The 12,831-nt window shown below is 35.3% G+C and overlaps 1 protein-coding gene across 1 annotated transcript in view; it reads left to right on the forward strand.

The window, feature by feature from the left end:
- Positions 1-12,831, forward strand: part of LOC306874293 (mineralocorticoid receptor-like) — a 76,322-nt gene that overhangs the window by 42,770 nt on the left and 20,721 nt on the right. Inside the window, exon 3 of the mRNA XM_079424255.1 lies at positions 972-1,099. Coding sequence (XP_079280381.1) covers positions 972-1,099 — 128 coding nt within the window. The remainder of the gene's footprint in view (positions 1-971; positions 1,100-12,831) is intronic.

Here is a 12,831-nt window from a genome sequence, read left to right on the forward strand (position 1 = left end):
GGCTCCAGTAGATTAGGCATAAATCGACTGCTTTGAATGTGGCGTGTTATATATGGGTGTGTTTGTGTAGATGGTGTATAGTCGGTTTTCTGAACAGACCATTCTTATGATCTGGAGCAAAATGGTGAGGCATACGTTATGAGTCAGTGACATATGCCGTGCCCTTTGGGTGCCCAGTAACAATGTGGGAATTACGTGATTTCTGCGGTGCTAAAATCATTGGGCTCAAACGGCCCTGCAGAGCAGGACAAACTTAGCTCAGACCTGGGGTGTTATTTATGGCCATTCTGTTATATTTGTGCTTTTTTTTTTTTTTTTTTTTTTAAATAGCAGGGAGGTCAATTAAATGGTTTGGATTATTTTTTTCTTCATTTATTAATGATAAATTATTAATTAAAATTATGTAATAATTGATAAATGATCATTCACAGTTTAATAATAACAACTGATAACAACTTCTGTCTGCTTTATCAAAAACGTGCAACCAACATGCAGAAAAAGTACCACGAAATATAATTGAAAATAATGATTGTGTACACTCACGTGTATTTAATGTCAAAATATTTATCATATATTTATCACATGACATTTTTAGAGTAATTACATTATAAAATGTGCATTTATTTATTTATTGTAAACAATGACACAATATGAATTGACAAGGTTACATTTGGACTTGGCACATATGTTGTTGTTTTTTCCATTTCTGGAATAAAATAAGCAATTTGTTGATTTAAAAGAATATTATTTACTTCCAGTTGTATTGTTTCTGATTTTCCAGCTGTTTTCAAATATCAAATGCTTGAAGGTGTTTAATTCTTAGTTACCCTTGAACTGCCAATGCAACAGAACTATTATTCTGAGCAATAAACCCCCCCCTAATATGAGTTACATCATTAGTGTGGTTTGTCTCCTGCACCTGATGTCTCAAGTACAGTTTACAGGTACAATTTTATTTGCTCTTATTTCAGTGCATCATTGAGACACGCGTCTTCAACAGCCAAAGTGTGTCTGGTGTGTGGAGACGAGGCGTCAGGATGTCACTATGGGGTTGTTACATGTGGAAGCTGTAAAGTTTTCTTCAAAAGAGCAGTAGAAGGTAAGACTCTCATCTGTTTTCTCACTTACAAATGTGTTTTGTTGAGAAATGTCTTTATGTCTTGTTAACAGGATGATTCTTTGCTGAAAAGGCCAGCTTAAGCAGCACAAATTCCTGCCTGGTTTATGCATAATATTTCAAGGCCCTCAAGAGATTGTAACTATTCTAGATGGAAAGACTATGCATTTTGATTTAAGTGGTTCAAAAGAGATTAATTCCATTATAGATTATACATGTGGATTTTATAACTCTTTAATAGTTCATCTAAATGAAACAGATGTACATAAAAAGTCCCATATAGAGATGTAGTAAACTAATATTTGCCATACACCACACAATACTTAGTAGTGCATAAATGTCATATATTTGGTAAAGTATTCCTGGCCTGGATTTTAAACATCTAAATTTAGATAACAATGTCCTATGGGATAATTCACATCTTATAAGGCGAGTGAAATGTTGTTACTGCTTTTAGGGAAGTTGAACTTTCAGTGGGGCATTTGTATTAGCTCTGACGCAGACACAACGCTATCACAGCCTCTTTAGAAAGGTGCAAATTGCTGATTAAGCCATCAGACACATCCAAACTCCACAGAGCATGTAGTGTATAACAGCCAGGGGGAAAAAGTGATCATCAGAGTCTATTCAAAGAAACACCTGTTTGTACACAAGGCATTATTGCTGTTGTATTGCCCTGAAGAAAACTTGTCAAAACTTTGAACTTTTTTGTTTATTTATTTAGATTTAGATATAAATATATAAAGATTTTTTTCATCCAAATGAAATTACCCTGGATATTCCCAGCACTTGTTTCTCATATACTGGACTAGTAAACTCTATTTAGTGGTTAGTTTGGGCTGTATGTTAAATGGTCCATCCAAACATTCAAATTCTGTTATCAATTACTCAATTACCTCATGAAATGTTATTCTTCAAAACAAAAGAGATGTTTTTAATAAAACTTGAGAGATTTCTGTTATTCCATTGAAAGTCTAGTAATTAAATTACACAAGAACCGGTGAGATTTGTTCTCACATGTTAAGCAAGTACAGTTAAGGTTTCATTTACCATATTTGATGTGCTCGATGTCTGTTGATCAGCACTTATACATGAATTAAACCCTGAATTAAATCTGTCCATCATATAAAGTGATTGTGTCTCTTCAGAAAACCAATATTAAACTGCTTAGTTAATATGAATTACTTTTACAATGTCTTAATGAACTTTTTGAAGTGTCACACTTTCAATGGAGGGACAGAAATCTCTCATGTTTCATTAAAATATCCTAATTTGTGTTTCAAAGAACTAAAATCGTATGAGTTTGGAACCACATGAGGGTGAGTAAATGATGACTGAATTCTCATTTTTGTGTGAACTTGCCCTTTAACTCATGGCTCCCTGGAATTTTTTATTCTGATGGGTCAAAATATTTTAGTATAATGACCTAGTTTCATGTTTCTTGTAACACACATTTCATGTCCATTTATTTATTATTTGTTAATCAGTGAGATAATGTACGTTATTGGAAAGTAAACCATTTCAGGATGATACAGGACCCCTACTCCTGAGGGTTTGTTTTGAGATAATGACCAGCTGACTGTATGTCATCCTGTAACAATTACTACTAAACTGATTTAGTAATTTATAGCAATATATGAAGTTATTAAATGTTGGAAAAATGTGTGTTTATATAAAGCATTCTCTCAGGTTGTGATTGTTCCTCAGAGCCCTGAATGAGGTCACACCACAAGGGCATTCAGAAGTGCAGCCGCTTTTCAAACACCACAGCAGAGGTAGTGCTGTGTAAGAGTGTGCGCTCCATTACCTTACCTGACCTCAGCCTAGTTACCATCTGAGCGAGCGAGAGAGAGAGAGAGAGAGAGAGAGGAGAGAGAGAGAGAGAGAGAGAGAATGTGAAGAGTGAGCTAGGGGAAGAGGGAGGGTGAGCAGTAAGATTGAAAAAGAATAAAATGATAGTCAGAGCGAGGGAATAGACAGAGAGAGGTCTGTTTCAAAATCTAGCCTCACTGCCTGCTGCCTACATAGGCAGCTGCTTTCTAAGGCAGCATCCTAATTGTTTGGAAGCTCATAAGAGACTGATTTGGAGTGCTTTACGTAGACAGTAACTCAGATAGGGGGCAGCACAAGGGAGATTTGACAGGCAATTGTTTTCAATGCAATTTGTGATTAGCATGTTGGTAGCCACTGTAGGCATTTCAGATGGTTCTGGAACGGAGCAAAAAACAGCCAGAAGACTGATATTTAAAGATCTACGAGTGGAAGTAGAAGAGCCCTTTATTTTTTTTTTACTTTCACTGTTTTTGAAAGGCGGAAAGGTCTTGACTGCTCTTTCTGATATGAAAGAAAACTGCTAAACTCAAAAAAAGCAAAAAAAAAAAATCACAAATTATTGCAGTCAATACTTAACAACCTCTGTTGTGTAGTTCCTGAGCTGCGTGAATAATAACTAGTAGCAGCACAAACACTTGTTTCTGTGGGAATAGTGTGAAGTGGCCATATGGTACCAGCTAATACTCAACAGACTTTTATTAGGAGCTCTACAGCTGTTCAGTCTGAGGACTAAAATATTTGTTCCTTCGTAATGAGAATCTGTTATTACATTTGGCACTAGGGATAGACCGGTTTCACTGTGTTGGTTTACCTGTAGGATTCAGGACCTCAGGGATGGAGAGGGACAAACACTAAATGATAGGAATTTACATTCAATGTTTATAGCGTTGTAACTGTTCCTGATGTTAGATGTCTTTATAAAGGCATGTATTCACCCTTTTCGACAGTGCTGGTGCCAGAGCCGGGGCTCGATTTGGAACCATTCAGTGCATTTCATCTCAGCTGGCCCCTTAAAACAGCTGATCTCAAAACAGTAACCTGTAACATATTTGTGTTGTGTAGTACAGCTTTATTTTTTTCCTTTGTCTAAAATAAAATGATTTTATTTATTTTATATATATTTACAAATACTACAAGGACAAATTGATTAGGATTGATTTGAATCATATATATGTATATATAATATAAAAATATTAAATTAAATTAAATAACATTTCATTCTATAATTTAAATAATTTTGGATGTTAATATGTTTTCAGTATGCAGAATGGAGAGATGTTTGCACATTCTCCCTGCTGAGGTCTGGCACAGCATTATTTTAGTAGAAAAGGTTCATTTTGACATTGGCTATGTTTACATTCACACTTATAATGCGATTAAGGCAGTCCTGAAATTATGTTAATGTGATTATATTCATAATTAGCGTAACCATAATCACAGTATGTAGGCATATATACACTTTCACCACATTTATTCTTCTCTTTCACTGACCAAAGCACAAACACTTTTTCTGGAGAGGAAAAGCATGTTACGCTCATGCACAGCTTTGAAAACTGGGGAGCTAAGGAAATAGAGTTTATGATTACAGTTTAATTGGATATGGCCATCATGGTCAAAAACACTGGAATGCAGCCATTTGTTAACTGAAAGTTCACCCGATAATCATTTACTCACTCTCAAGTTGTTCCAATCCTTTTGTTTGTTCTGTTGAACACAAAAGAAGTAATTATAAGTAATGTTGGTAACCAAACAAATACCAACCACTATTTGGTTACAAGCATTCTTCAAAATATCTTCTTTTGTGTTCAACAGAAGAAAGAAACTCATACAGGTTTTAACAACTTGAGGGTGAGTAAATGATTACATCATTTTTGGGGTGAATTATCCCTTTAAGCACTTTCGAATAATCAAAATAATGGCAAGTAGCATGTAAACAAGATTAAAGAGGTTTGCTTATGTCATGTAAATTCTTAATCCAAGTAATTTGTTATTCTGATTATTGCCAATAAACAGACTATTGGCACACATGTATAGTCACTGCCATGCCATCAAGGTTTTTAAAGTTGGAGATTTACTTTATTGGCAAATTTACAACAGCCTTGTGAAGTATGTGAGATGTTTGATGCAGTTGATCTGTCCAAAGTTTTCTCATCATCAACACATTCCCTCATCACTTGTCCGTTTCAAACTCCCAAACCACAGTCTCTAGCTTGGCTGCGATTTCCATATGGGTTTTTTTTTTCCAGACAGCTCAGCAGATGCTTATTATTCAAAAGCCATCAGTGTCTTGGCATGTCATCATGTTTAATGATACTCAGTGTCAGTCCTGCGCAGCTCATCATTTACAGGCTTGTATTGAACTGGCTAGACCATTATGAAACAATTACGTTTTCAGAAGAGTTACTTGGTAAACATAATACTGAAGACAATTGCACTGATTTAACAGCTTTAAGATGTCTATATGACAGTTATTTTTGTATTGTGTATTTGGAATGGAAATATCATGCGTCAGTATTAAAGAGTGAGAAACTTTGAGGATTTTTGTGGAAAAACAATAAAGGAAGTTTAATTAAAAAGACAGACTGTAGCACCTGATGCCCCTAAGTGTCTAATTCCCAGAACACGTAATGATTTAATGATTTCATTGAGAGGTAAAATAAACTTTAATTATTTCCATCTTACAGTAAAAAAAGGTAATTGTGAAATACATTTTACAATTAGAAAGTCACATTATAGTTACACACACATACAATATAAAGCCACAATTGTGAGATATATGGGTTTTTTATGTCTTTTATAATTTATAGCCCTAAGGATGAATTTAAATACGCTTTTAATGATAAAAAGTGAAACTCCACAAACTGCACTTTGTCATGCTTGTGGTTGACAGTGATTGGTCAGTGAGTATTAAAGGGCCGAACAACTATACAGTCCACTAAACAGGTTATACAATCCCCTTTTCCTCACCTCAAATAACCTCTCTGTGTTTGCCTACAGCACTGCTGCTTTCAGTATCTGCCATCTCTTCCGCCTTCTGGGTGATACCTTTGTTCTTTTACATCAATGCAAAACGAGACACCCTTTGTGTTTAAGCAAATCGGATGACGGCTATCATATTATGGCATCTGTGTTTCCAACATCAAAATATTTTGGGACATGGGTCGTAACCGTGTATTATTGATACGGTTGAGGTTATGAAAGGGTTTATTCTGGTCAGTTGGTGACAGATGTTTCTTACTGTATCAATTTATCATCATAACCACAATAACTATTTGTGAACTATCTGGCTTTATTAATCCGTATGTTACCCTCAAGACAGCCATAAGGCTAATGTACAGGAAAACCACAGAGAAAAAGATTAATTTCCATATACAGTACAAATATATAACACTTTTTTTCCACTGGACGTTGTATAAAGATGAAGCAGTAGCTTTTCAGCCTTGGACCAGATACAATTTCTAACAGGAAACTCGAGGACGGCAAAGTGCAGGAAGTGCATGTGTGGAAATAACAAATGATGAGAGGAAATTGGAAAAACTGTATTTTCATAAATGATTACAGCTGCGTTTTGGTTTGTAATTTAACTCTCATGCATCAGTTCACGGAATAATCCCTCTGAAGACTGAATCCCTCTGTTGGATGAACACAGAAAATAAGATCTGCAGTTTACATAAATTAGGAAAACATATTTAGTAGAAATAAATCAATGTCTTACTTTAGAAACTGAAATCGGTAATGTCATTAACTGAAGGGGTGCTTATATTGTGATTAAATCGCTGGAGAGATTGACAGAGCTGGTGGTTGCTAGTAGGTATTTCTACTCAAGTTCTGTATTGGATGGCAGATCAGGGTACCCCTTTAGCGTCATTTTTCGACATGCAGGGTCCTCCATGGCTTTTAATAAGAAACCTTTGGTGTCACTATGCCAACACGAAAGGCATTGGGAATTTTATCGTCATGATTAAATTATATATTTGGGTAATAATATTGCCTTTATTGCATATATGTTGGGGCGTGACAATAATTTTGTTTACATTACACTACATTTATGAGCACGTAACCCAACCCCTGCCCCTAAACCTACCATTTGTCAATAAAACACAGGATATATAGGCATGTACAACTACAGTCATAATTTATTAAAAAGTAATTAATATTCCAAGTCTTCCGAGGCAAAATTATTGATTGGTGAAAGGAATAGATGCGATCACCATCTCCATCCACTGTAAAGCCCAGATTCTGTGTGCAGTCAGTGCACAAATTCAAAAATTGCCACCAGAAGAATCCTTACATCATTCTCGGTTGTGAAATGCCATGGGCTCTTGTGTGTTCTCGTGACCAATTGCGTCATGCTAAATTACAGGAGGATCTTTTTGAATGAGATGTGAGCGTGTTAACGGAGCGGGATCATTTTCAGTCATTAAAACCTTATGTTTTACTCTCTTCTTCGCATAAATATATTGTATGGCTTCAGAAGTCTTGGAATGCAACACGACTTGTTTGCAATAATTTTATACTGCTTTTTATGGTCAGTTTTTGCAATAAATACCTGTGACTGTACTTATATTTGCCTGTTATGTGTTTTATATTGTTCAGACGTGGGTAGGTTTAGGGTAGGGGTGGGGTTAGCTGCTCCAATCAAAGTATAAATTTATGCAAAATGGTTTCTATTTTATACAAATACATGCAAACCATTAAATTAAGGCAAACAACTGAAAGCAATGGAAGACCTTGCACGTCGAAAAGGGGTACTAACAGGATATTATGCTAACGGGATACCTTGAGCTTCAAAAAGTGATGCCAAGGGGTCCTGACCAAGCGTCATCTTGTGACGAGTTGGGAGTGAGAACGTGTTGGTGTAAGATTTACTTTGAAACACATTTTGGTAAGAAATTGCTAGTAAATTTCACAAATAATTGACCCTTCGCCAGGAATTTGACAGACAAATCTGACCAATCATAAAGGAAATATAACCGAATCTGCCATTTTGTCAGACAAACAAAACAGACAGGAGAGTAGATTTAAGTTGGTCAACTTGAACTTGAAAAATAATGTGTACTGACGTCTTTCTGTGGTTGAAACAATATATTTCTAATGTTCATTCATGTTTATTTCGTGCTATAATTAGTAAAGAGGAAGAAACGTTCAGTTCCCGTGTCGCTTGAACTGAGACGCTACATCGATCTGTCACGACACATTAAAGAGCCACAAAACAGTATTTATTGTTTGAATTTATTTTAAAAATGACAATTTAAAAGCTGAGACTTTTTCATACCAAAAGTTATCTGCTCTGTCTTGTCTGTTGCCGCATTGTTATTTAAAGTTATGTAAAGTTGCAGAAATAGCATTCTACAATAACAACTGATAGCAGCTTGATGTGAGTCATATGTGTGGAATAGCTTTGAAGTACGTGGTGAAAAAACAAGACGGATGCTGATTCATATGCCATGGTCTGTGGTTTTATATGTTTGTTGTTTACGCTACATGCTGCAGCTAACGGCTAATGTGAAAAGGGCTTAATCCTATTGGTCTAAATGTAGGTTAGATACATGACACTGTATTGCCTTGAAAACAAATCTGAAGACTTGGCGAAAGGAGAACCGTTTTAAAAGGGAAGCTCACGTGTCCGAGTCAAAGCCAGAAATGACACGTCAGTTGGAAAACAGATGAAAAAAGATGTGAATATTGTATTGCATGAGTCTCACAGGGAGTTTCCTTTTTAAATGTCTGCTTCATTATAAGCTGACAGGCTAGGCTTTCACTGCATCATGAATGACGTAGTCGGCTAAAAGTAGACACAGTCTTGTACAGGAAGCCCCATGTTGGCTCCTCACGTGCACACACTTGGGGTGATATGATATAGTATGAGTATTACAAATTCAGCCATAGCATTAAACTCAGTGCACACTGAAGCATAAGAGGGAGGTTATGGGAACTAATGGCATGTGGTAAAATGTGTATGAGGAGTTGGATTAAAGGATCTACACAATTTCAGTCTAAATAGGGCTAAAAAATTCAGAAATAAAACTGACAGAATGTCTTTCCATAGATATGATGAACGAAGAGAATGATTAATCCAAAAATGAGAACCCAGCTAACACAGTTACGTCGTGACGACATAACTGGACCGGTCCATATTCGTTGCAGCGGCGTACCAAATAACATTTCAGCGATGTAACTTTGTTATTCCCATATTCGTCGTGGCGACGTTATAGTGGTACGTCGCTGGAACGTGCTGAGAACGTCCAAACGACCAAACTGGCACGTTGTGAGGACGTGACGGTACCGGATCATATTGGTCGCAGCAACGTAGCAAGTATGTCCTAACGACCAAAATACCATGTCCTCCTTTATTTTAATATTTACACCTCACCTTTAGTCCGGGTCCTGAGGACCTGCTCCGACCATTACCTTGAAATACATATAGAACTAATAAACTCATCTTTGGTGCAAAAAGGAAACCTTATAAAATCTAATAGTTATCTAATTATAGGGGATTTATAGTAAATACATACATTACATACATGCAGTGAAAACCAATTCAAAAACATTAAATTCGAATAGATCCAATCGGACAAGTAACTTGAAAACGTCAATACCAAAAACAATAATAATGGCCTTTATTTGTGATATAGCCTCGCCTCGTTTATCGTAATTGTTGTTTTAACGATGTGTGATTTGACATAGAGTATATTGCAAGAATCAAACAAAACACACCTACGGAATGCACGCAGACATTACGTAAAGAATAACGTAAGTTAGACTAGCGCACGTGCGAGTGCGTTCTTTACTGTGCTATACATTTAAAAGAAATGTCTTTTAATTTTACAGTATATTTACATATAAATATATTACTTGTTTTTCATGAATGTATTTTAAAACAATACAAAGAGCAATGTAATCATTTTACATTATCATTTTAGATTTAGTCCTACACTTATTCATTTTTATTTGTTTTATTTTTATTTTATTTGTAAAATAATGCTTTTTTCCCCCACTAATTTTTGATTTTATAAAATTGTGCATTCATGATTTTTAACTTTAACTTTTGCTATACTGAATTATCCACTAACCTAGTTTATAATATTTTTGTCATATATTATAATTATATATGCATTAATTTGTTGTTTTTTTTTACAATAAAGTTGCCTATATTTAGTAGATTGTGTGTAACACACAAAAAAGTCACGAACTGGTCAACACACCTTGAGGTATAAAAATTCAACACCGATTAAAAAAAACTGCCCAGGTATCGGATCGATATCGGTAGATACTCAGAATTTTTGCTATAGGATCGGTTCTGAAAAAGTGGTATTGAGCCACCCCTAATGGGGCAGAATATGTATATATTTATATAATTACATATAGTTAAACAATATTACACTAATTTTTCTCCAAAAATCAGCATGATTACAATTGTGGTTTTATAACAGTTAAATAAACAAGAAATTAATATTAAGAGACTTGCGTCTTAGACAACATTTTTCTGTTTTTTGCTCTATTTTGCCAACAGAAATAATTCCAAACACAGCCACAGCACTGTTTTGTGTCTCTGAGCAACATGACGGCAATGAATCAACCATTTAAATGATTTGGTTGAGTCGCAATGACTCAAAAAATGAGTTATTTTTAACAAAATTTCAAATCTCAGTATTCAATGTTTTATGTATCAAAACATTATTTATTCATTTGTAACTGCAGGTTAAAGTAACTCAACTGTATAAGTCTAGGGGAGTTGTAAAATGAGCCTATTTTCAAAAAAAGTGAAGTGTTCCTTTAAGAACAAAAGCACATATTTAATATATCGAATCACATGCGTTTTCTTTCTCAACTGTTTACGTTAAGACATATGCCTAACCGAGAGTGTTTACTAGGATATTCGCCAAAACGTGCATTTTGGTGTAATTTTGTCTGTATTTATTCATCCATGCACAAAAAAGCGGAAGATAGCTCAATACAGTATTCGCACGGCGTAGACGTGGCAGTCTGTGTGCATGCACTTCAGATGTGTGCGCAGAAAACTTCTCACACAGCGCTCGACTGTTCCCCCAACTATCCCGAGCGTCTTTTATGCTCACCTTGTGCCTTCAGGCAGTCCTTATATTGAGTCCTGATACGTGAGTTTGAACAAGAATGCACACATTGGTGGTAATGCATTGACGGACATTATGTGAAAATGTGGACAGTGCCAAAATAAAGGTGCCTATTTATACTACAGATATCTATAATTTACGTGTGGCATTGATGCACTATCGTCAGACATCGTATCGATCCATATCGATGAATCGTTACGGCCCTAAGTATTATCACACTTTATTATTTTGTTTACTATTTTATTTAAAAAGAAAATCTAACTAAAACTAAATGCTCACAAAATCCACTAAATATACTCTATAAACACTATACTATGCTTTGTATAACTTCAGTAAATAATTATATTTATAACTCAATTTAAATAAAAAAAATTTCTTTCCGGGCAGCTAACTTTTATACTCGGACAAGTAAATGACATTCTCAGTTATGCACAAACATGTCATTAACAATGATCACCATTTACTAAGCAAACTATTTGGTTTTTGTTTTGTCCTTGATGACAAATATTTTATATATCTACAATTATAATAATTCATGCCATCTTTTAAAATGCTTATGAATTAAGTATATTTCCCAAAATATAGGCTATCCAAATGGTATCTTAACATGATAATACATGTAGTGCAGTAATATGAAAAGTTATCATGAGACCAGCTGACCATGTCGCTACAATATTCTCCATGGAACTAACTAGGGACATCTTTTGAGGATGTGCCCACAACGTTTCTGGGACGTTAGCCAAGACGTTGGACGTTATCCATAAAGTAATGTCGCGCTGACCAAAGGACAACGAACTGGCGACGTCCTCACAACGTTCTGTGTTTGCTGGGAAATAATTTACTCAACCTCATGTCATTCCAAACCTTTATGACTTACTTTCTTCTGCAGAACACACACGCCCATCCAACAAAAAAAAAACACCCAGTTGGGTGAATACAATACAAATATTGTACAATGCAACTCACTTTAATGCTTAATAAAGCACTCAGGGATTTCAAGAGAAAGTCCATGTGGCTCTCTGAACATTTTCCAATTGTTCTGAATGGTTTGGTGAAAACTAACCCAATATTAACTCTTTCTGTGCCAACACTTTTGAAAAAAGTTGCCAGCCAACTCCATTTTATTCTAGCTTCAAGCATTCCTTTCTTAATCAACACTTGAATGTAGGCAAGTTTCATAAAAAAACATCAATTTGAGCAAAAAGCTGAGAAAATCGCATTTTTATAAAAAATACATATGAATCATATTCATTACGATGATCAAAGCAAATATGCAGTAGATAGTTTCCATCAGCACCCCCAAAGCTTGCACAGTCCTTTACACTTCCTGGATCGACAATTAACTTGGAAACATTAGGCAATTTTCATTTATATGCTGTTTATGCTGATGATCACATCATTTTTCATATGCACCTGCTTACATAGGAGATCGCTCGTTTCTAAAAAAGGTAGGTTTGGAATGATATGAGAGTGAGTATTACAAAAATGACTGATTTTAGTTTTGTCTCACCAAGGAAAATGAACACTACGGGCATGTTTACACATGGCAGGTTTGGTTCAATTAAAACAAACTCTGGTGCAATTGCTTTGTTAGCGTGTTAGTGCTTTGTTCATTTGGATAAGTGTGAACGCTGCCATCCAAATATCATTTTCTTTTTTGGTCCGGACTAAAAAAAACAAGAGAACTGAATAACTGAAGGCATGCAAAAACATTCCCACTAGAAACTCAATAAAATTCTGAACTAAACTTTGAGAAAACAATAGCTAAACAATGTGGTAACATACTAC

Source organism: Barbus barbus (genome assembly GCF_936440315.1).
Source record: "Barbus barbus genome assembly, chromosome: 8".
In the NCBI taxonomy this organism is placed as follows: domain Eukaryota; kingdom Metazoa; phylum Chordata; class Actinopteri; order Cypriniformes; family Cyprinidae; genus Barbus; species Barbus barbus.